Source organism: Castor canadensis, chromosome 7 (genome assembly GCF_047511655.1).
Source record: "Castor canadensis chromosome 7, mCasCan1.hap1v2, whole genome shotgun sequence".
Lineage (NCBI taxonomy): Eukaryota > Metazoa > Chordata > Mammalia > Rodentia > Castoridae > Castor > Castor canadensis.
In genome coordinates this window covers 27,201,965-27,226,778 of record NC_133392.1, presented here as the reverse complement: position 1 = coordinate 27,226,778, position 24,814 = coordinate 27,201,965, and the positions used below count along the sequence as shown (strand labels likewise).

At 46.1% G+C, this 24,814-nt stretch overlaps 1 protein-coding gene and 1 pseudogene across 3 annotated transcripts; both read right to left on the bottom strand.

The window, feature by feature from the left end:
* Window positions 1–2,143: 2,143 nt before the first annotated feature.
* C7H10orf95 (chromosome 7 C10orf95 homolog) lies at window positions 2,144–6,972 on the bottom strand. 3 transcript variants are annotated; one of them, XR_012449643.1, is made up of 2 exons: window positions 5,633–6,952; window positions 2,144–2,897 (listed from the first exon to the last, which is right to left on the bottom strand). XR_012449643.1 is itself a non-coding variant. In XM_074078426.1 (2 exons), exon 2 carries the CDS (start codon window positions 6,552–6,554, stop codon window positions 5,919–5,921), a length of 636 nt encoding a protein of 211 aa, XP_073934527.1. In that variant the 5' UTR covers window positions 6,555–6,608; window positions 6,844–6,972; the 3' UTR covers window positions 5,500–5,918. The 3 variants fall into 3 exon arrangements, 1 of the variants encoding a protein (XP_073934527.1); XR_012449644.1 differs by lacking the exon at window positions 2,144–2,897 and adding an exon at window positions 3,304–5,342; XM_074078426.1 differs by lacking the exon at window positions 2,144–2,897 and having other exon boundaries at window positions 5,500–6,608; window positions 6,844–6,972.
* Window positions 6,973–11,022: 4,050 nt separating this feature from the next.
* On the bottom strand, window positions 11,023–11,147 carry LOC141425358 (small nucleolar RNA SNORA51; annotated as a pseudogene).
* Between the last annotated feature and the right edge of the window lie 13,667 nt (window positions 11,148–24,814).

The window sequence follows — 24,814 nt, the reverse complement described above, 5'->3', positions numbered from 1 at the left end:
GTGTAGTTGTACGGTAGGTGGGGCTTGAAATGGATTGGTCAGCCTTCCTGAGTGAGGGGCTCCAGACCTGATGGGGGCAAGACCAGAAAGAGGCCAGGGCTTGGTGGCCCAGGCTGTTCTGGAAGCTAGGAGCTTTGTATTCCTACCTACTGTGACTGAGTGTGTGTGAATCACAAACACTCTCTGTGACCTTGGATTCCTGGCAGAATGTAAATTACAGGGGTTGGAGCAGATGAACAGCAAAGTCCCTGGAAGCCCAGATGTTTTATGAGTTCTGTGCTTCTAATGGTTAAGTTCAAAGAAAAGATCAGACAAGAAAGCATTCAGGTTCCCCACAAGCTTCACATCCATAGAGCTGGGAATGAGGTGGGATGCTGGACTGGACTGGGTGGAGCACCTCTTTCTAGGTGCTTTGTAAAATCTTCAGTGAGGGGCCCTCCTTCCTCTCTAAACTAGGGATAGGGTAGACTTGTGTGCAGCCAGGGGCCTTTCCAGGGGATAAGTGGAAGTCACAGGATGAGACATCTGAAAGCACTATGTGTCCTCAGAGATGGGGGAAGCAGAAGGATTTCAAGCATCTGGACCCAAGAAAACAGAAAGGGAAGGGAATACAGACTACATCTTATGTTGGTGTGGAGTTCACCATTTATTTGAAACCTGCATTGTTTCAAAAAGGGATTTGAGAAGGCCTTTTACCAGCAATAGACAATTCTGAAGTTTAAAAAATAAAATCAGTGACATAGGTATATAGTATATTTTTAAAATCTCCTTTTTACATATTACCACTAGTAAATATACTTACTTTTTGCAATGAAATAATCTATTTCCTTTTCACCCAAATCCCCTCCATCATTTTCTTTTTTAAAATAGTATTGGGAATGGGACCTAGGGCCTTGGATATGCTAGGTAAGAGCTCTTCCATTGAGATACATACATCTCCAGCCTTTTTTCCTAAAAAAAAAAAAAAATTATTTTGAGATAGGGTCTTGATAAGTTGCTCAGGCTAGCCCCAACCTTGCAATCCTTCTGCCTCAGCCTCTTGAGTAACTGGGATTATATGTATGTACTACCAAGCCTGGCTCATTTCCAATTTTTTACTTGTATTGTTTTCACACTCTTGTCTAATATGTAGCACCTTTTTAATGTGGATTTTGATCCAGAAATTCAATTTATTAGTAGTAGTATTTTTATTCCTAGTTAGAAATTATTTCAAACCTGGATAAGGATATAGCTCTTGCCTACCATGTGAGAGGTTTTATCCTCAACATGGAAAATAAATCAAACTTAGCCAGGCACTGGTTGTTCATGCCTGTAATCCTAGCTACTCAGGAGGAAGAGATCAGAAGAATCATGGTTCAAAGGCAGCCAAGGCAATAGTTCATTAGACCCTATCATGAAAACACCCTTCACCAAAAGGGCTGATAGAATGGCTCAAGGTGTAGGCCCAGAGTTCAAACCCCAATAACATAAATAAATAAATAACAAATATCCTGTTTTTTATCTTTTTTTTTTTTTTTTTTGCAATACTAGGGCTTGAACTCAGGCCTCACGCTTGCTAGGAAGGCACTCTACCACTTGAGCCACTCCACCAGCTCTTATGAATTCCATTAGATTTAGTATATACAAATGATTCTCACCTGAGTCAATTATTACTGTCATTCCTTCTACTATAAGAGCTTTCCCTTAAAATTTGTTTATTTAGTTATTATTAGTATGGACTTGCAGATTGTTATTTTTATTCAATGTGTTATAATCTGCTATTATTATTTTTTTGTAGTACTGGGACTTGAGCTCAGGGCTTCAACTTGCTAGGCAGGTGATCTACCACTTGGGATACTCTGTCAGCCCTTTTTTTTGTTGCTTGTTTTCTAGATAGAGTTTTGCCCAGGGTTGACCTTGAACCAGCTATCATTTGTTTTGATGCTTATATTGTCTAGCCAGTGGAAGTCCCTTCAAGCTAGCTTCTTTTGGCATATATATATTTTTGGGGGGGTGAATGAGATTGGACTTTTTGTTTTTCTTTTCTTTTTTTATTGTTGTGCTGGGTGGAGGTACACTGTGGCATTTACAAAAATTCTTACAATAGATTAACTATATCATACTTGAATTTACCCCTTCTACCATTCTCCTTTGTCCCCCCTCATTCTTGGAACAGTTTCAGCAGGTATCATCATTTTTCCATTCACATATATGTGTACACAGTATTTGTACTATATTCATCCTCTCCCACACTTTCCTCCTCTCCCCTCTTTTTTCTGGTGGTACTGGGATTTGAACTCAAGGCTTCATGCTTACTAGGCAGGAGCTCTACCACTTGAGTCATTCTGCCAGCCACATTTTTTTTCTTTAAAAAACTATTTTTAATACTTTGGGGTACATACCACAGGGAAAAGAAAAACACTGGGAAAAGGTAACCCCCTCATCCCCAAGTGTGGTCCAGGGGGATCAATGCTACCTGAGGCCTGAGGAGAAGGAAGCACAAATGGGACCCGCTGCAGACTCAGGGCAAAGGGAAGGCCATCGCTGCTGGGACCTGTGCCACTGCAGGAGGAACCTCAAGCATGGTTGGACCTGCTCCAGGCACACAGGCAAGAGGGTTGGACACAAAGCCACATGGGTTTCTCCTTCTTGTTTGCCTTTTGCTTCTGCTGCATGGTCTCTGAGATGCTCCCTCTACTTGCTGGCAGCAGCAAAAGGCCCATCATCTTGGCACTTCCCCATATCCAAGTCACTCTGTGATGGCAGCAGCTCAGGCTCCTGCCTGCCTCCATTGTGTCCTCTTGTTCTGGTCTCCTTTTGGCATTTTTGAACAGTCCTTTATTTTCTAGAGTAAGTTGTTCTAGCCTCATCTTGTACCTTCCCTGCCCTCACCCTGGAATCAGCCATGTCAAATAAACCTAAATTGAGAAATTAGTCAGTTAAAAAATGGCAGTGTTATAAAACACAAAGTACACTTTAGAAAATGTTTCAGGCCAAAGGAAACTAAAGTGACATGGAGTTGAGAATAGCATTAAGAAAGAACTGGACACTGTGCTTGTTGCTACTAGGGTGTCATTGTTTAATGATTCAGTATCTAAGACTTTAGATTCTACAACTTATCATTTGTATTTTGGAACAAAGATGCCTATTCAAGGACATTTATTTTCTCATTACCCTACTTCCAAATAAAAGCAAGCCATTTCTTCTTTCTTTTTCTTTTTTTTTTGGTAGTACTGGGGTTTGAACTCAGGGCTTCCTGCTTGCTAGGTAGGCATTCTTACCTCTTGAGCCACTCCACTCCACCAAGCACAAGCCATTTCTTCTTTAGTCAGTATTGCTTCAAAGCCTCCTAACTTCTCTATTTCCACAATGGCCACTCTAGAATCTCTTTTTCACACAGCAGCCAGAATGATAATTTAAAAACCTGATCATGGGCTGAGATGTAGCTCAGTGGTAAAACACTTGCCCAGCATATGTGAGGCCATGGGTTCAATTCCCAGCATGAAAAAAGACAAAAAAAAAAAAGTGTAAAAATATGATGATTCTCACCTGCACATAACCCTCCACCCTCTTAAGAACAGAATCCAAAATTCTCAACATGACTTCAAGGGCCTGACAGGATCTGGCTTCATCTTTACCCTCACTTTGCTACCACTTTCCTGCTGACTCACAGGACAAGGATATTCAACCAGTGCTTGGTGCCAAGGCTCATGCCTGTAATTCTAGATACTAGGGAGGCAGATATTGGGAAGATTGGGTTTCGAAGCCAGGCTGGGCAAATTGTTCCTGAGATCCTATCTTGAGAAAACCCATCACACACACTCACACACACACACACAAAAGAACTGGTGGAGTGACTCCTGGTTTGAACTTAAGAGGCCATCACTACCGCAAATAACAACAACAACAAAAAACCACAGCTACAGAATCATTGTGACTGCTTGTCTCCACCAGGTACTCCAATGACTTGCAAAGGTTTTTATTAGGTCTCCATTAAGATGAAGAGGGTTGCCTCTTCAGAAAAGCCTTCTTGAGCTCTCACCTACCACATAGCAGTAGCTGACATGACATCACACATTCACCCATTTGCTTATTGTTGGTTCTAATCTATGTTATACCTCTAATGTAAGCTCCATGAGGACAGAGACTTGTTTGGTTTTCTGTGGTAGTCCCAGTGCCTAGCTTATTGTGGGCTCTCAGGCCTGATGAGTAAATGAAGACAACTTTTATTCCTTAGGTCTTGTGTAACACCATGCCTTTTGCCTGTCTTCCCCCTCCGTTTCCCCCTTCTCTTTGCATGGTTAGCTTCTTTGCATTTTTTTTTTTCTGTTGTTGGTTGTTGTTTATTTTGGTGGTGCTGGAGTTTGAACTCAGGGCCTCACACTTGCTAAACAGGTGCTCTACCACTTAAGACACTCCCTCAGCCAGTTTCTTTGCATTTTTTAGGTCTCAGCTTAAATGTCACATCCTCAGAGAAGCTTTCCCCAATTACCTTATTCTAAATTAAGTTCTGCTACCTTACTTCCATCTTTTACCTCAGCTTTTTTTTTTTTTTTAAGTGGGACTGGGGTTTGAACTCAGGGCTTTGTGCCTACCTCAGCTTCTTATTCCTGCTATATAGTACTTGTAACAGCTTCTCTTTATCTACTTGCCTCTTGCCTCATCTCCATGTCTCCCCACTAAAATTTAAGGCTTATGAGGCCAGGGACTGTCATTGCTGCTTCATTCACTACTATATCCTCTGGAGCTGTAACAGCTACTGGCAAACAACAGACCCTCAGGAAATTTGTTGGGCCAGTGTGGTGGCTCATGCCTGTAATCACAGCTACTCAGGAGGCTGAGGTAGGAGGACTGCCACCCAAGGGAAAGGATCTAGGAACAAAATTCTGAGACACTACCTGAAAAATACCTAAAAGCAAAAAGTTGGAGTGAGGCTCAAGTGGTAATTCCTTTTATGTAACTAATACTATGTGCATTCAAAAAATAGAGCCCCAGTGATCTTTAGGGGGTGAGGGAAATCAGAAAAGACTAACTTCCTACCTATGTTATGTATTTCTGTGTTGCAAGCTGTTTTTTAAAAAACTAACATGTGAACACTCAATACATCCCAGGCAATGTAGAAACACTTGGTAAGATTTCATGGCATCACCAATAACCTTACAGGGTAGGTCCTAGTACCATCATCCCCATTTGAGTCAGGGGCTTTAAGTGACTCACCCAATCATACAACAAACCCATCACACTATACCACCTCCGCGTGTTTTAATTAAAAAAAAAAAGGAAAGAAGATGACACCCGGGGTAATAAGAGTTCAGGATCCAGTGTTCTATAAAAGGAGCTGAGCAAATTTGACTCTGAGCTACCTGGAAACCAGGGAAAAGAGAAAAATATGCTGAGTTATGAGGTCCTAGGTGATTCAAAGATAAACCACACACACCCCCCTCCTCACATGTGTGTAAGGCTTCCATTATACAGATGGCAAAACACCCACTTTCCAAACATAAAAATGACCTCGCAGCGTATACTGGACTTCGCTCATTTATTTACTTTTCTCTCTGAGCTGGGGATTGTTATGATTCCCTCATCTTGGCCGTGTGCGGAGATGGGAGGTACTCTGGTAGAAAGAAGAAAGGAAGGGAAACTTGGGGCTTACTGTATATCAGGCCTTTTAGGGAAAGAAGCTGGGAGTGAGTCAGGACACACAGTCCAGACCCTTCTTCCACCTCAAGATCACTTTTAGATGGAAGAGCAGAACACCCAAGATGTCTTCCGCACTTTCTCGACCTTCCAGCATGGTCCCGCAATACCGCGAGAGAAATCTGGGCGTGGGATCACGAGGCAGTCACAAGAAAAAGCCGGGTGCGAGCGTTCGCGCACAGGACAGGAGGGCCGCGCGGGGCTCCTGTTCTCCAGACCGAGCGCAGGGCGCAGCGGCGCGCTCAACCCAGGCCTTTCTTCTTGGGGCGACCGCGCCCCTCGGCTTTCGGGGCCGGGCCGCTATTGCCGCTGTCTGGCCGGCGCACTACGCGCCTCTCCATCCGGTACTCGGGCTCACCGACGCGCGGCTCCGCCTGCAGCAAGAACTCTCCGTGGCGGCGGGTTACGCGCACGTCGGTGCGCGGGTACGTGCCGTACGCGCGCCTCAGTTCCCGACGCACGAAGTCCGGCAGCCGCAGGCGCGGCGGGCCCTGCGCGCGCTCCACGCGGCCCCAACGCAGCTGGACCTGTAGGCTGCCGCCTTCGGGCCATGGCGTCCAGCTGTCGGCCGCGGGCGCAGTCGGCTGCGACGGCTCCCGGACGCTGGCGGCGGGGAAGGGCGAGCTGAGGGCCGCGGTGTGGGCCGGCGTCGGGAAAACCCACCAGGGCGGTGCGGCCAGGGGCGCTCCCGCGATATGGAAGCAGTGGTATTCCCGAGGGGTTGCCCACTCGCAAGCGCCTAGCCCTGCCGGCCGGTTGCAAAAGTTGTGGGCCTGGATGGGCGGCAGCAGCAGAGGGGAGGCCAGGTAGGTGTAGGTGAGGGACTGCAGCGGAGGCCAGACGTCCTCCCCGCGCGCCAGGCAGCCGTACGAGTACATGGTCTGAACCTCAAGCGGCGGGCATTTTTACCGGGGCCTCGTCCTGGTCCAGACCTGTGGCCGAGGGGATACAGACTTCATTTTTACCCCTACCTGTTGCCGAGTCCTGGGCTCTGCCTCTTGACAGGGTCCCTGAGTTCCTGCTTCACAGCTTTGAACAAGCTCCCTAAATCAGGCGTTCAGCTTCCCACTTCCTCTCGCTGCTCCTGACCCCAGGGCTGGGCCCAAACCTAAGGTCTTTTTAAGCCCTCAGCCTTTAGCATGCTTTTCCCAGGAGCTCCCCACTCACTTGCTTCCTTCAGCCTGGTGGAGCTTGTCCCCAGGATTTGGGGGAGTCAGAGGGGTCCAGGACGGGCTCCTCAACAGCACTTTTCAATTGCACCGCTGCCCTCCATACCCTGCCTCAGCCACACCTCCTGGTTACCAGGCAAAGGGAAACACCTTGAGCTGGCCAGGAGCCAGCCAGTCTACCTACCCTAGTGAGTCTAGGGTCATTGTGGCCCCATACTAGAGGCCTGAGCTCACAGGTGCACTCCAGAACATTGAAGGCTTCCTGACTCCTTGGCAATTAAGTGAGCTCCCCTTCCCCACACTCCCATGAGGGTTACCCTAACATTTGTGGGAAGCTCCTGCACATCTGACGCTGAATCAAGTTGGTTGTGAGCATCCAATATCAAGTTTATATCATGTATCAACCCTCAAACAATGGTACTAACATTATCCTCCATTTACATAGCAAGAAGCTGTAAATACAGAATAAACATTCATTGCTGGACACAGTGACTCATGCGTTTGAATCTCAGCTACCCTGAGATTGGAAGGATGGAGGTTTGAGGCCAGTCTGGGCAAAAAGTTATCAAGACCCCTTTTCAACCAATAATCAGGGTATGGTGGTGCATGTCTGTAATTCCAGATACATGGGAGGCCATACGGCAGGAAGATGGTGTTCAGAAGGCCAGCAAAAATGCAAGACTGAGAAATAAATAAAGCAAAAAGGGCTGGGGGCATGGCTGAAGTGATAAATAGATTGCCCAGACTGACACAGCTAGTTGTGGTAAGGGCCAGGAGCTCATGCTTACAATATTAGTCTTGCTAATTGTGCTGGCTGGGGTTTCTTTCAGACTACCTCTTAGTCCTCTCCCTCTAGAATATTATGTAAGCACTTGTAATTCTTCATGGCCACGTCAAGCTCAGAGTGATAGTCTCATTTAATAGCTAAGGTACCAGAGGCTCAGTAAAAGTAGGTTACATTCCCAGAATTCCACAGCCTGTAAGTAGCACAGTGTGATTTGATGTATTTTGATGGGACTGGGATTTAAACTCAGTTTCATGCTTGCAAAGCAGGCATTCTACTGCTTTAGGCATGCCTCCGGTCCATTTTGCTCTGGTTAATTTGGAGATGGGAATCTTGTGAACTTTTTGCCCAGTCTTGCCTCAAACTGTGATCCTTCCAATCTCAGCCTCCCAAGTAGCTAGGATTACAGGCACGAACCACCAGCGCCTGGCTCCACAGTGGGATTTGAACCCAGCCCAAGTGATGCCAAAGCCCAGAAGCCACTTGTGTGAAGCCAGAAAGATTGCTTCATCCAGAAGGGGGTGAGCACCAGTTCCCTTTAGTAGTGAGTCCCAACCGTCCACCTATTTCTCAAGTGCGCAAGTGGTCTTTACAGATGATTGCTTCTCTCCCTCTTCTATTTAAGCACTGTTTTCAGCAGTTCCCACCGTATCCTTCAGAACCCTCTGAGAAGGGCTCTCATGCTCTCCCTAGTGATGTCATATCAGCCTGAGTTCCTTAACCAAGTCTAACTTGGACCAGTGACTTAGTGAGGACAGTGGCAGGGGTCAGGCTCTGGGTAGAGAAAGGGACTTGGCTAAGGTCACATTTGGAATCTTAATTACTCCCTACTCCAAGCTCCATGAGTATGCATTGCCCTCTGTCCACTCTAAGGGCTGGTCCCAGGACACAGTGGCCTCTGGGGGTAGGCAGAATAAAGCCAATCCCCTCCCCAAAGGTGTCTATAATCTCATCCCTGGGAACCTGTGAATATGCAATATTACTTTTCAAGGGGGAATTAATATTACTAATTAGCTGACCTTACAATAAGCAGGTTTTCCTGGATCATCTGTGAACCCAGTGTAATCACAGGGTCCTTAAATGTGGAAGGAGGACGTCACAGAGGTAGGCTGATGCCATCTGAGAAAGACTTGCTCATCCATTGCTGACTTTGAAGATGGAAGGTGTTACAAGCAAGAAATCTGGGTAGCCACTGGAGGCTAGAAAGACAAGATAATGGATTCCACCCTAAAGCCTCCAGAAAGGAACACAGTCATGCATCGTGTTGATTTCAGCCAGTGAGATCCATTTCACACTTCCAGCCTCTAGAACTGTAAGATAATAAAATAAATTTATTGTTTTAAATTTTTCAGTTTGGTAATTTGTTACAACACCAATAGGAAACAAATACCTCCTCACACCTAATTATATAACTTTTTTCCTTCCTTAATGTCCCAGCACCTGAGGAGTATCCAAGGTTACCCATGGACAGAACTTACCCCAATCTGGAGATGAATGACAGGCCCCATGGGACTGGCCAGATTTTCATCTGTTCCCACTCCCCCAAGAGTGATCCAATCACAGCTGGATAGGGAGTAGGCCACATAAGACCAAGTTCAGTTTGAACTTGGCTCTTACATACTTGCTGAAGACCTGGTTGCTAGTCTGGGGAGGGAGTTTTCGGGTAAAATAAGAAAACTAGGGGTCAAGCTGTGAGTCTCATTTTTCATTCTCCCTGATTCCAGAAACAACCTCCAGGTTTTTTTGGGTCCCACACTTTACCTATTCTCAGTAAAGTGGTTCTGGGAAGTTGACTTCCTTTCTTAAATTTTGGCTGAGTTAGGGCTGAGCCAATCAGTACTGCCATCCATCTGGCCATAATTATTGGTTTGGGATAGCCAAGTGGGCCAATGGTGCATTAAGCCTAGGAGTTTGTTCTTTTGTCCAGTGGAAGGACACACTTTCTTTCCCCAGGACAGAAATCTGGAAGAGAGTCTGGGGGGAATGCCTGACTGAGTATGGCACTACAGTAGAGAAAGAAATTACATTTTGATACCAGTGTGTGAGTCATTGCCTTTAAAGTTACCCAGGCCATGCTTGGTACTGTAGAGATTGGAAGGACTGCAGTTCAAGGCCAGCCCTGGCAAAGAGCAAGACCCTATCTGAAAAATAACCCAAAGTGGGGCTGTGGCTCAAGTGGTAGAGCGCTTATCTAGCAAGCACAACACCCTGGGTTCAATCCCCAGTACTGAAAAAAAAAATTGCTGGATGTTGGCAGCTCATATCTGTAATCCTAGCTACAGGATTAGCTAGGAGGCTGAGATTGGGAAGATCAAGGTTCAAGCTCAGGCAAATAATTCGTGAGACCTCATCTTCAAAATAATCAGAACAAAATGGGGTAGAGGTGTGCTGAAGTGGTAAAACTCCTGCTTTGTAAGTGTGAAGCTCTGAGTTCAAATTCCAGTCCCACACACACACACACAAAACCTAAAGCAAAATGTTACCCAGACAATACATTCCTTTTTCAAGCTTGTTTGAGTGATATTTATTGTTTGTATCAATGATTCACACCTGAGTATCCCCTCCCCCAGCATCTTATTATGAAACATTAACAAATACAGCAATCTGAGTAGTTTTTGATCAGGGAAACTTGTGATACAAAGCTCAATAGTGGGCAAAGTAAAAGACTGGCAAGAGGGAGGCTGGAAGCTTGGCACAGAGGAAGTTTTCATGTCAGGAAAACTGACAACCAAACCATAGCAAGGGATGGAAAAGAGGTAGATGGAGGAGGGATTCACTTGGGCTTGACCCCAGACAGATGCCTTAATGAAGGGGGTAGGATAGAGGATGAATGCATGTTGTGTCTGGCTTGGCTCCCTGGTGGGTAGTCAAGGCATTCTTGAAGATAGAAAGCACTGGAGGAGACTGGAAACTGGATTGCTGAGTTCAGTTGGGACATTCAGGGAACTAACCACCTGGCTCTTATATTCAGGCTGCAGGTGGGAGGTGTGGGATAGCCAAGAAGGGAAAGGTAGTAGATGAAGTTATCAGAGCAGTTGCTACTTGTATCTGTCTCTTCTTGTCCATATCACATAATTGATAACATGGGTGTTGATTGTTGTGTCCCAGAGATTGCTAACAGATAGCAATCTTGGTTGGGTATTTTGTTGTTTGTTTTTCCCAAGATACTGGTCTTGCTATGTTGTCCAGGCTGGTCTCAAATTCCCGGTCTTAAATGATCCTCCCATTTCATCCTCCTGAGTAGCTTGGACTGTAGGTACATACCACTGGCTTAATCTTGTTTTTGAAATCTCTTACCCCATATAGTCTATGGCCTTGCATGAACTGAAAGTTTAAATAAGTAAGAGTGTCTTAGCTCAGTTGTTCTTTTCTTTTTCTTTTTCTTTTCTTGCCCCATGTCTCCCATTCACAATCCAGACCAGGTACAGAACCTGAGGTGTATATAAGGTAGGTTTACTTTGCCTCCTCTTTCTATACAGTCAGTGTTAGAACATAGCCTGTGTAAGCACTGGGAGGCCTGCTCTTGCTATAACAAAATGCCTGAATGTAGGTGGGTGACTTATAAAGAATAGAGGTTTATTTAGCTCATAGTTCTGGAGGCTGGGAAGTCCAAGAACATAGCATTGGCATATGGTGAGGGCCTTTCTCCTGCATCATAACATGGTGGAGGACATTGCATGGCAAAACAGAGCAAGCATGCTATCATCAGATTTCTCTTCCTCTAAAGCTACTAATGTAGCTGTGTGCCAGTGGCTACACTATAATCCTAGCTACCTGGGAGGCTGAGGTTGTAAGCATTGAGGTTTGAGGCCAGCACAGGCAAATAGTTTGTGAGAACATATTTTCAAAATAAGCAGAGCAAAATGAACTGGAGGTGTGGCTTAAGAGGTAGAGCATCTGCTTTGCAAGTGCAAAGCCCTGAGTTCAAATCCCAGTCCCACAAAAAATAACTAGTAAAGCCACTAATGTCATCATGGGAGCCCTACCTTTATAACCTCACCTAATCCTAATTACCTTCCAAATGCCCAGCCCCAAATACCATTAACATGAATTTAGGGATTAAGTTTCCAGCACATGAACTATTAGGGGACACTTCAAATCATAACACAGTGGCTGAGGAGTAGAGCAATGTGACTTAAGGAGTAGAGCATTTGCCTAGCATGTGCAAGGCTCTGGGTTCAATCTCCAGTACCAAAATAACCCCCCACCCAAACAACAAAGAATTGAAGATGGGAACTGAGGAACACTTGCTTCATCTTAGAAGCTCAGGGAGAAAGTACGCCAGTGAAGGAGAATGAGTTGTTAGAGAGTAGGAGAACATGGTAGAGCCTAGATCAGAAAGGTAGGAAACCAAGGGAGGAGAGGATTTTAGGAATGGAGAGTGTTTCTGTACCTGTCTGTCCCAGGTCAGGGGACTTGAGTAAGATAGGCCATAGGGCCTCCAGTGGCACTCCAAGTTCCTCCCAGTGAGTTCTGTTCTTGGCAACTAAGAAGGGAAATCAAAGACAATCACTCAACCCAACCCTAATGCTGACAAAATGGTAACTAATTACATTGTCTCTAAAATCAGAAGGCCTCAGAGTGTAACCATGAGGAATTAAGTGCTACATGAAGGAATTAAGTGCTACATGAAGGACCAAAGTTCTTTCCTCTGGGTTCACAGCCAGGACTGTCCCTTGTCAGTCCCCATTTCACCGTTTTCCCACTGGACTTCCAGGGAGGGCTAAGGAAAGAGTCAGGATTTACTTGGAAATGAGGTGGAGGAGCGGGGGAAAATTCCCTTAGCAGATTTGCAAAGGGCTGAATGCGGAATGCTGAATTTTGACTCTCTGTTCTCATAGTCAGAAAAGCATAGATGGGCTGGGCACTAGTGGTTCATGCCTATAATCCTAGCTACTCTACTCAGGAGTCAGAGATCAGGAGTCAGAAATCAGGAGTCAGAGATCAGGAGTCAGAGATCAGCTGGCTCAAAGCCAGCTGGGGCTAATAGTTTGCAAGACCCTATCTCAAAAAAAACTCTTCACAGGAAAAAAAAAAAAAAAGAGCTGGTGGAGTGGCTCAAGGTGAAGGTCCTGAGTTCAAGCCTCAGTACCACACACACAAAAAAAAACATAGATGGAGAGGTGGGGGAGTGAAAGAGAAATGGACATCTTCTAGTCAGGAGGGTATTCTAGAGTAGAAGGAGTTTCAGCAATTGCTTAAGTCTAGAAAAGTGTGTGTGTGTGTGTGTGTGTGGCTTAGGCAGGATGTATAAATTTAGCTTTACATGCCTGTAGCCATCTTGACTCCTAACCATCATGATTGCCCCAGAGTAACCCTAGTCAGTTTTCCCTGCATAGTTTCCCAGCAAGTTATAAACAGACAAAACCACTAGAGTGGTATGTGGAAATTTACAACCAGATCCTGGTGCCAGTAATATGCCTAACTCTTTGATGCTAGCTTAAGATAAACTAGGGATATTGTGGCTAGGATGAAGTCATTTTTGCCCTAACCAATAAATATGCCCTTCCTTGTGACACAAATTGTCCAGGACCATGCTTCCATCAGTAAGTCCTGGAATAAATTGCATTCTGCAGTCTTGGATCCATCTGCCTCTCTTTCTTCCAGCTAACCACACCTAGGGACTGCTCTTACTACACTAGAACTAGGTTGTTCCCAAGTAGGGGACACAGAAGGTCAGAATGAAATTGGAGTTTTGGACCCAAGGCTCAAACTCCTGAGATTCCATATGCTAGGTCCCGCCACATGACCCTAAATGCCAAATAGGCATGGTGAAGGAGGAGAAAGGAGATTTATTACATGGTTTGGGACATACCATGGGAAGAGGCAGAGTAAGCACTCAGCCCATCTTCAGCCATCTCTGGGGTACAGACACAAGCTATAGATTTGAGTAGACAAAGATCTGGGGGCAGGGAACAAAGGTATGCATAGTTAAATAGTCCCAGTCACAGGTGTTGGTCATTATCTCAGTTCTTGTTCTGGGAGAGGTTCTGCAATTGTTATCTGGATTCATTGTCAATTGGGAGGTGATCCATTCTGATGTTATGTGCCAATTTGGAGTGTTTCGGGCTGGTGTCAAGGGTCCTTGCCTTCACAGGCCAGAGAACTGGCTCATGAGGCAGCTGATTGACTTGTGAGGCAAAGTGGGTATATGAAGTAGCATTTATTAGAGAGAAAGGAAAGGCTACAGCTAGAGCAGTGCAGCAGAGCCTGGAAACTTCACCACTGCTCAGGTGAAGGCTGGGGGTTTTATGAATGTTTTAACTCTGGGTTAGGTGGGCTCTTTTCATTGGCCATGGATTCTCAGGCTTTCTTAGATGAACTGGTTTGTTTGTCCCTTATTGGGGTTTGGGGGGAAACAATCTTAAGAGCATTTTGCTCATCAGCCCTGTGGCAGATCTATCAGACCCTGTATCTCCTCTTCAGGATGCAGGAATGCAGATCTGTAACTCCTCAGGATGCAGGAATCATAGTGCTCTCCATGGAAGAAGGGATATTCAATCATCTGCCTTAGGTCTCCAGACCCAACAAGTCCCCCCTCTGAGATAAGTACCCAACTGCTATTCGGGAGAAGGATGATAACTCGTGTAACTGCCTCATGCTGACATGGGGTGATGGAGGAATAGGGCTGGTGGTACTTGTCTCAGGGGTTGACCCATGTAGTCTCCAGGGACCCCCAATAGAACAGGATGGAAGGCTTATGTGTAAGCAGCAGTGAATATTCCTTGACTAAGAGCTGGAGTTTGATCTGTTGGACCTGTTGAGATATAAGTCTGGAGAAAGCATTTATTATGCAAGGCCCAAATAGGAGTATTAGAAGGAGCATAAAAAGGGGTCTTGTGAGGGCTGCATATCTAGGGATCCAGATTCTGCAAAATTCTGTAACTCCCAAGAAAGCTCTAAGCTGCTTTATGGTCTGGGGGAATGGGAAATGGAGGATTAGGTCGATCTGCTCATGACTCAGGGAGCAAGTCTGTCCCTTTAAGATCATACCTAGGGAGGTGACCTGAGGGAGGCATAATTGAGCCTTTTCCTTAGAGACTTTGTATCCCCAGGAGGCCAGAAAAATTAAAAGGGACTCAGTTGCCCTGGAGATGAGGGGCTCTGTGACTCCACACAGAAGTAAGTCATCAACATATTGAAGAAGGGTAGCCTCTGGGTAGTGCCAATCCAATAAGTCTCTGGTTAGAGCCTGTCCAAAAAGATGAGGGCTGTCTCTAAAGCCTTGTGGCAAAATGTCCAAGTTAGTTGTTGTGAAGGGTTAATGGGGTCTTCAAAGGCAAACAGAGGCTGACTATCAGGATGCAGAGGAATGCAAAAGAAAGCATCCTTTAAATCTAGTACAGAGTAATATTGGGCTTTTGAGGGTATTTGAGCCAATAGAGTATAAGGATTGGGAACAATTGGGTGGAGGGGAATGACTGCTTCATTAATGAACTGGAGGTACAGACAGCAACAATAGGAGTATTGTAGGGGCTGAAGCAACTAATTAGTAGCCCTTGTTTTTTTTAAGGAATTTATGATAGGTAGGAGGCCTGGTCATCCTCAGGCTTGAGGGAATACTGTTTTTGATGTAGAAACTGGGGAGGATCTTTGAGATTTATTTGAATTGGGAAGGCCATTTTGGCTCACCCTGCAGTCATTCCATCAGTCCACACTGTGGGATCTGCTTGTTCCTGAAGAGAAAAGCAGCAGAGATAGTTACCTGGCGGGGAGTAGAATTTGAGCCTTTAATTGAGATGGTAAATCCTGTCCCAGAAGGGGCACTGGAGTTTCAGGGACTATGAGAAAAGAGTGACAGAAGTGGAGGTCTCCCCAAGAGCAGGCCAGAGGCCAAGTAAAATAACACTCTAGGGACTGGCCAAATACGGCCCGAACTATAACCTTGTTATTGGACCAGGGACTGGGAGAGAATGGTAAGACAGAGAAACGGGCTCTACTGTCTAGGAGGAAAATGACCTTTCGTTTCTCTATTATGGCTATGCAAGGCTCCTCAACATTGATACTAAGAAATGGAGCCTGGACAGGAGGACCTGGGACCCATCAATCAATAGGATGTGACTCCCCACATTCCATCTGGAGATGGGGGCACTTAGACCTCCAGTGGTTACCTTTGCAGAGAGGGCAGGGCCCCGGTGGGGACTCAGGCTGTCCCCCTTTTGGGCATTCTCTGTGAAAGTGCCCCTCTATCTGCAATGGTAGCGAGCTCAGTGTATAGGCCCCCATCAGGTAGTGCATTCCCTGAGAGCAGTGATTAGGTCATGGTGTCTTTTATCCTTTTCTTTCTTTTTAGTGACATCCCAATTATAGTATACAGACATGTCTAGTTGCATTAGTTGGTCCAATGATTTTTCTCTTTCAGCCACAGACTTTTGGAGTTTTCTATGGATATCTGGGGCTGATTGAGTTAGAAATTTATCTTTGAGAAAAATCTCTCCCACCTGTGACTCTGGGTCTACTGTGGTATGCTTTCTGATAGTGTCTTTAAGATGCTGTAGAAAGGTAAGGGGGTGTTCATCAGGTACTACAGTCATCTGGGAATAGTTTAGAGGTTGACTTTGGCCCTTTTTAGCCCTTCCACCATAAGATGGATAAAGTGTGTCAGCACCATTCATCCTTCTCACCATTTTGATCCCAATGTGGATCTGCCAAGGAGACTGCCTGTGCCCCTGTGGGTATGGTATAGGCATATTCATTCCCTCATTTCCAGGTGCCATGGGTATGGGGCTCATTGAAGATGGAAATCATCTCCAACCTCAGTAACTTGGGCTAGGACCTATTGCTTTTCTAATGAGGAAAGAGTCTGGTCTAGTAGAAGCATAATATCCTTCCATGCCAATTCAAAGGTTTGGATCACAGAGATAAAGGCTTGGATGTATTGCTCTGGGGCATCAGTATAGCTACCCAGATCTTTTTAAATCTCTCTTAGATCTGATAACTGGAAGGGGACGTAGACTTTCCCTCTTTCTACCACTGCCTGTTGAAGGGGGAAACATCTATTAGGAGGTTATGAATATTGGGGTGGCTTAGAAGGTAGGGAGCAGGTGGAGCAGTAGGGACAGGGGACTTGTCATCAGTAAGAGTCTTTTCTGGTCCTCCTTCCCCACATTTATTCTGTAGCTTAAAAAGAATGGCCAGTGTTTGAGTATCTAGATAGCAATTATGGAGCCATTCTGGGTGGTCTCAGAGATAAAAGAAAAGCTGTATATAGGGGACCTTAGTCCACTTTTCCTCCCATTTACAGAAATGTCTACAAGTGGTTTTTTTTTTTTTTCCTTGGTGGTACTGGGGTTTGAACTCAGAGCCTCACACTTACTAGGCAGACACTCTACCATTGAGCCACTCCTCCAGCCCTTACAGAAATGTCTAATTGGAGTATGGTATTATAATTTAAGGAACCCTCTGAAGGCCACTTCTCTTGGTCACCCAAGGGATATTGAGGTCAGGCCTCAGTACAAAGAAAGATGAGGTTTTTTTTTTTTTTTTTTCTTGAGATTAATAGGTTCAAGGTCCTTCCAACATTTCAGTAGACAGGCCAGCAGAGACCACTTGCATACTGAGGCTGGAAGACTAGAACGGGCAGGTCCCTGCTACAAGAACTTGTCAGACTCTCCTTTTGTTGGCATCCTGTCTGGGGATCAGACCTAACTAATGAGAGCAGGCATCCGTCTCATGACTTCCTTCCACCATCCATGACCAGGAAAAAGGAAATGACTGGTCAGAATAGGCCACCTTACTGATGCAGTGAGAGAAAAACTCCAGGATCCTGCCTTTTAGCCCAAAGCAGGCAGCCTCTTTCTTTAACAAAGGGATGCATCATCTGCAGAGGTGCCTGTCAGGTTAGAGATAGGCACTCAGAGGGGATCCCGGGGCAATCACAGTGCCACAAGGGATGACTAGTGTTAATATTTGGAGGAAAAATTTTTTTATGCTGAGGCCAAAAGTATAGGAAATTTTAAATCAGAAGTTTACAGACCATAGTAATGCCCATTTTTGCTGTTCCCAGAGGTTACATTAGTGCTTTTTGGGACTATAACCTTGAGATAAGAATTAGCTCCAAGGACTGGGTCGATCAGGCTTGAGGTGTGAGGTGGGACTGGGAGGAGCACCTGCACAAAGCACTGCTGCCCCCTCATCCCTTTTTTGTGGGGGAGTGGTGGCAGACCACAATTGCTTCCTGTGTATGGCCAGTGGCTTTGGATGCATTCCTGGCCCTCTCTATGGATTGCCTTAGCTATGGGAGGCGTTACTGCTGTGCCCAGGGGCTGGCAGCCCTGTGCACACATGTGCCTGTTTGTTTTCCCTCCTCTCCTTGTGGGGGTGGAGTTAGGGTGTGTGTGTGGCACAGCCGCAGTTTTCTGCAGGTACGTAGCAGCTGATTTAAAGTTGCTGTGGACCAAGGGGCATGACAAACTAGATGTGGGAGTAAGTTAAGAAAGTCATAAGGTACCATGGTACGAGTTTTTCATGGGAGGCCAGGGTCCCAGTAAGCACAGGAAGGGTTAGGCAGACAGAGATGAAGGACAAGGTGGCTGGACTGGGGAGGGAGTGTGTGAGTAAAAGTATGTCTGCTGCTTCTAGTGGGAACAGAAGGGGTGTCCTGACATTTTGGGTAAGGGAGGGGAAGGCAGAGCCTGGAGGCAGGACACACGCCTGAGGGATTAATGATGATGTGTGCTTCCAGGTCATTCCCACTAAGTGATACTGGAACAGTGTCAGGCACATGAAATCTTTACTCTTGGGTCACTGCCTCTGCCAGAAGGGGTATTTGACAGGTGGGAAAAGACGAAAAATCATTAGGTACCAAAATCAATCAGGTCTCCTTCAACATAGCATAAGGTGTACCTGAATAAACCCTGGGCTCAGTCTCAGCCCACAGGGAGGTGATAGAGTAATAATGTCACCATTTTGTGAATTGGCCAAAATGGCAGCCCCACCTCTTAACAGAAATTCCCATGCTCTAAGACAGCCCCACCCCTACCAGAAACTACTGTGCATGCGCTAACTTCCTTAACCCCCCCCTTCTATAAAAGCCATGCCTGCCCCAGAGTCTGTGCTGCACCATCTTTCCCTGGCCAGCCTGGCAGTTCGAGCCTGCCATTAAACTTTGCTCTTGGACATGAGACTTTTCTCATGAGCTTTCTTTGTGAGCAGCATTTTTCCTAACATTTGGTGCCGTGACTCGGATCGGGTGCGCTCCTGGAACTGACCTTGCTCTTCCGGCTACTTCCACCCCATCCCACTCTCTCTTTCTCACTCAGCTCCCATTCTCTTCCTCTGGGATCTGAGCTGCTTTGCCGGAACCCCCGATCCTAGAAAGCACCACTCCCTCACTTGCTCACAGGGAATTTCCTCTCCCCCAGTGTGCCTCCAATTGCCATACACCAATGGCCAATCTTCCCTCAAGGTCCTCTCTCAGTGAGTCCTCCTCACATGCAGAGCCAAAATCTCTCTCTCATTTCCTTGAAATCCTAGCGCTAGGTCTTGACTCACTCCCGTCCCTGGGAACCAGGTTCCCTAGGACTGTGGACCCCCATGGTGAAGATGTTCCCTCTGGGTACTCTACATCTCTTGCTCTCTCTCCTGAGGACCTGATATTTTGGGGATGCCCACCATATCTCTCCTCAGGTCAGGCCTCACCATGGTAGATGGACCATCCAAAATTCCTTCAGACTCCTCATTGGGATATCTTCTGGCCAATCTTGGACCCCTGTGCCTCATGCCTGATCTTAAGCCCCAAAATCTCATTTTTCTCTGTAATCAGGCCTGGCCCCAATACCCATTAGACAATGCCTCCAAATGGCCACTTAAAGGCACTTTCAATACCAATATTTTAAGGGATTTATACAATTTCTGTGAGTGTGCTGGTAAACGGAAGGAAATACCCTATGCCCAATCCTTTTCCTATCTCCACACCAAACCCTCCCTCTGTAATTCCTGTTCCCCTGTGCAGGTTTCATTAGCCTCTAAACCAGCTTCTAAATGAACAAAATCCTCTCCTGAACCTCCTCCTTCCCCATGTAAGCAGACTTCTTGCGCTGCTCATGCTGCTTGTCTCTTCCTATCTTCCTGAGGGACTTTCCCGTCATGGTGTCAAACCAGCCACTCCTTGCCAACCCTGGCCTCATGGCAATTCCAGCTCTGGGGAGCTCATGCTCCCTCCCTGTGGGCTGAGACCAAGCCTGGGGTTTATTTGGGTATGCCTCATGCTACGTTGGGGGAGTCCTGTTTGATTATGGCATCTGATGACTGCTTCTCTTTCCCCCCTCTATCTAATGCCCCTTTTTCCTGAGACAGCGACCAGAGAGTGGAGGTTTCCTGTTGCTGAAAGTGTTCCAGTACCAGTCAATGGGAGCGACCTAGAGGGACAGGTGATGGCTAATCCCTCAGGCGTGTGTCATGCCTCCAGGCTCTGCCTTCCCCTCCCTCACCTAAGATGTCAGGACACCTTTTCTGCTTCCTCCATGGTCTCACCACATGTCCTTTGTCTCTGTCTGCCTTCCCTTCCCTGGGCTTACTTGGACCCTGCCTCCCATGAAAAACTTGTAACATGGTACCTTATGACTTAAATTATTCCAACTAGTTTGCCAACTAGTTTGCTTTTTAAGGCAAAAGCGCTTAAAAAAAAAAAAACTGTGGCTGCCACACTCACGCGCTAACTCCACCCCCACAAGGGGAGGAGGGAAAGTAAATAGGCATGCTCGTGCACAGCGGGAATGCCTGCCATAGCTAAGAGAATGCATAGGCCAACCAAACACACATCCTAGGCCACCAGCTGCACACGGTGGTGGCTGCAGCCTGCTTCCACTTTCTCTAGAATAAATGCGTGCAGAGTACACAGGAATGGGGGAGAGGTGACAGGCCGCATGATCAGGCCTAGGGAGTAAGGCTTGCTTGTCCTGGGTGTGTGTGGAGGGGGACGGTGCCTTGCGCATGCCCTGACCCAGCCCTTGTAAGCCAATTGTTAGCTCAGGGTTAGATCCCAGAAATAGCAAACTGGACACTTCTGTGGTCTCTAAACTTCTCATTTAAAATTTTCTATTCTTTTGGCCTCAGCACAAATTTTCCCTCCAAATATTAACACTAGTTGTCCCATATGGTACCGTTATTGGCCCGGGATGCCCTCTGAATGCCCTTCTCTAACTTTACAGACGACTTATTCCTTTGTTAAAAAAGTAGCCTTTACTAAAGAGGCAGGCTGCAGTTAACTAAAAGACAGGATCCTAGCATTTTGTTCTTTCTAGATGGGACCTGTACATTCCAGTCTTCTGGCTTGTAGATGTTTGGAAGCTTTGTATGCCTTGGGTGACCAAGAGAAGTGGCCTTCACAGGGTTCCTTAAATTATAATACCATACTCCAACTTAGACCTTTTCTATAAAAGGGAAAAAAGTAAACTGAGGTCCCCTATACAAATTTTCTTTCATCTCAGATTGGCTCCACAATTGCTATTTAGATACTCAAACACTGGCCATTCTTTGTAAGCCACAGGATAAACATGGAAAGGAGGACCAGAAAAGCCCCTTATCAATGACAAGGCCCACCCTACTGCTCCACCCTCTGCCCTACCTTCTAAGCCACCCCAATATTCAGAGCCTCCTAATGGGTGCTTCCTGCTTCAATAGGTAATGGTAGGAAGAGGGCAAGTCTATGTCCCCTTCCGGCTATCAGATCTAAGGGAAATTAAAAAACATCTGGACAGCTATACTGATGCCCAGACAAATACATTCAAGCCTTTATCTCTGTGATCCAAACCTCTCAATTGACATGAAAGGATATTATGCTTCTACTAGAAAATATATAGACTCTTTTCTCATTAGAAAAGCAATGGGTTCAGGCCCAGGCCACTCAGGTTGGAAATGATTACCAGTTACAATAAGCCCCAATACTAGTGGCACCTGGAAATGAGGGAATAAATGTGCCTACCTTCAGGGGTACAGGCAGTCACCTTGACAGATTGACACAAAAAGGGGCTGGTGATATGGCTCAAGCAGTAAAGTGCTGCTTTGCAGGCATAAAGTCCTGGGTTCAAGCCCCAGCACAGCCAAAGGAAAGAGAAAAAAATATTTGGGGATAAGGACGTAGGTCAGTGGGAGAATGTCTGCCCAGCATGTGCAAGGTCCTGGGTTCAATTCCCCAGCATTGTTAAATAAAAAAAAAAAGTGGTGAGGAGGATAAATGGTGCCAATGTCACTTACTCCACCTCATAGTAGAAGGGCTAAAAAAGACCAAAGTCAAACCTCTAAACTATTTTCAGGTGACTGTAGTACAGCAAGTCCCTGAAGAAAACCCCCCTACCTTTCTGCAGCATCTTAAGGATGCTATCAGAAAGCATACCACAGGGGACCCAGAGTCACAGGTGGGAGAGATTCTCCTCAAAGATAAATTTCTAACACAGTCAGCCATAGATATTCATTAAAAACAAAAACAACAACAAAAAAACCTCAAAGTCTGTGGCTGAAGGAGAAAAGTCATTGGATCAACTAATACAACTAGCCATGTCTGTACACTACAACCAGGACATTACTAACAGAGAGAAAGATAAGAAACATCATGACCTCATTGCTGCCCCCACCCGATGCAGGCCTGTATCCTGAACTTGCTACCATGGTGGACAGGAGGCCTTAAACGGACAGACTCACTCCCTGAGTTTCCCTCTCCCCCATACCATAAGGCAGCTTAGAGCTTTCTTGGGAGTTACAGGATTTTGCAGAATCTGTATCCCTAGATATGCAGTCCGTTAGCAGACACCTCATATGCTCCTTCTAATAAGCTTGCCTTCAACAGACCCTGCTCCTCTGGCTGACTATCTACCTTATCTTAACCTTCTCAGGGAACATCTCAGAGAGCATACAGACCAGATCCTGCCCCACCCTATAACAATTTCTGTTAAACCAGGGGATCTTTTTCTCCTAAAGGATCTTCTACCCTCTCCATTGGGACTTTGGTGGACCAGCTCTCATCTGGTCATTCTCACAACACCCACTGCTGTCAAGCTCAATGGGATCCCCCAGTGGTGGCACCTCTCAAGGATCCATTAGAAAAATGGAAAAGGGAGGTGGAGGACTCTTGGAATCCTCTAGGGAACAACATTTCACAGTGGTTCTCCTGGCTAATGCCCATCGTAATGCCTATGTTTCTTTCTCTCCTATTCTTAAGCTTTCTCCCTAGTATCATAACCAGTTGTACCTCTAGGGATATCAACTTCTCCAAAACCGTCCAGAGGACTGCTATGAGGGCCCCCACCAGGATGCGGGAGTCTGAGGATCTTGTCCCATATAACATCCCCTGCCAGCAGGAAGCAGCTAAGAGGCCAATGCTTCATCCCAATTCCCGATCCTCAGTCCCTACCCCCATCATTATTAAAGAAAAAATGGGGGAATGATAGAGTAATAATGTCACCATTTTGTGAATTGGCCAAAATGGCAGCCCCACCCCTTAACAGAAATTCCCATGCTCTAAGACAGCCCCACCCCTACCAGAAACTACCGTGCATGCGCTAACTTCTTTAACCTCCCCCTTCTATAAAAGCCACGCCTGCCCCAGAGTCTGTGCTGTGCCATCATTCCCCGGCCAGCCTGGCGGTTCAAGCCTGCCATTAAACTTTGCTCTTGGATGTGAGACTTTTCTCCTGAGCTTTCTTTGTGAGCGGCATTTTTCCTAACAGAAGGGAGCAAAAGCATCCCCAGAGCTGGAATCACCATGAAGCCAAAGTTGGCTGGGAGCTGTTGGTTTGATACCATGATAGGAAAGTCCCTCAGGAAGATAGGAACAGAGACAAACAGAGTGAGCAGTGCAAGGAAGTCTGTTTTTGGCTAGTCCTCAGCAGGGGGTTTCCCCCAGCAGGAGCATCCAGCAGGGTGCTGGAGACTCAAAGTTGTACCTTAGGCATGCCCCTTGAAGGTTTGGTGCTCAAGTCATACTGACCTTGGTACAGGAGAGATGTCCCTTCATGGTCACCAAAATGTTTCATGCCAATTTGACGTGTTGTGGGCCAGTGTCGAGGGTCCTTGCCTTCACAGGCCAGAGAACTGGCTTGTGAGGCAGCTGATTGACTTGTGAGCCAAAGTGGGTATATGAAGTAGGATTTATTAGAGAGAAAGGAAAGGCTACAGCTAGAGCAGTGCAGCAGAGCCCGGAAACTGGTAGCTCCCTGCTCAGGTAAAGGCTGGAGTTTTTGTGGACATTTTAACTCTGGTTAGGTGGGTTCTTTTCATTGGCCATGGATTCGTGGGCTTTCTTAGATGAACTAGTCTGTTTGCCCCCTATTGGGGGAGGGGAGACAATCTTAAGAGCATTTTGCTCATCAGCCCTGTGGCAGATCTATCAGACCCTGTATCTCCTCTTCAGGATGCAGGAATGCAGGTTAATAACTCCTTCTTGGGATGCAGGAATCATAGTGCTCTCCATGGAGAATGGGATACTCACTCATCTGCCTTAGGTCTCCAGACTCAACACTGAGGAAGGTCTACTGTTGAGGATAGTTTCTGTCCCTTGTCATGAAGATATTATCTTCTATCTTTCCTGTAATTCAAGGTGAATGTGAAGAAAATGGCTTAGAGCAAAGACAGATACAAAAATAGAGGACAGAGGCCATGCTTTTCTCTTGCTATTAGTTAATTTGTGGGTCCAAGAGGGAGCCAGTCCTTTTCAGGAAAAGCAGTTTGAGTGCTTCTTACAAGTGTCTGAGGGGAGGGAGTGGAGAAGGAGGGAAATGAGACAGGCAGGTAGATCATGGTGCTGGGATAAGGCTCAGGGGCTGCTTGGGCCTTTCCAGGAAGTGGTAGACACAAGGCTCCTGTACTGGACCATTTGCTGAAAGTGAACTCTTTGCTACTTTTTCTGGAAAGAGGAAGGGTACAATATTCCTGTTGTAGGAAGATTGTTGACAACAGGTCAACAGTTTACAAAACTTTTACACTCATTTTTAATTTAACACCCAGAAAATCCCTGTAAGGCATGAAACAGAAGTTAACAAAAGGAAGGGCCCTTAGCAAAGAAGTGGTGGAGCAGGAGACCAAGTTCCAGTTTTCTCAGAGGCCAAAATCTGTGTTCCTTGCTCTATATTCTAGGGCAGGGAAACTGTACAGATCTAGAGTATGTGCTGTTTGATTGCTTAGAAACCTACCCAGGTTTGCAGACTAGTTGGGGAAAGACCTGGAACATTCTCCACAGACTAGACTGAGC

Bases quoted from the DNA above. Each gene is read 5' to 3' on its own strand.
- C7H10orf95 (XM_074078426.1), bottom strand. From the start codon at position 6,554: ATGTACTCGTACGGCTGCCTGGCGCGCGGGGAGGACGTCTGGCCTCCG.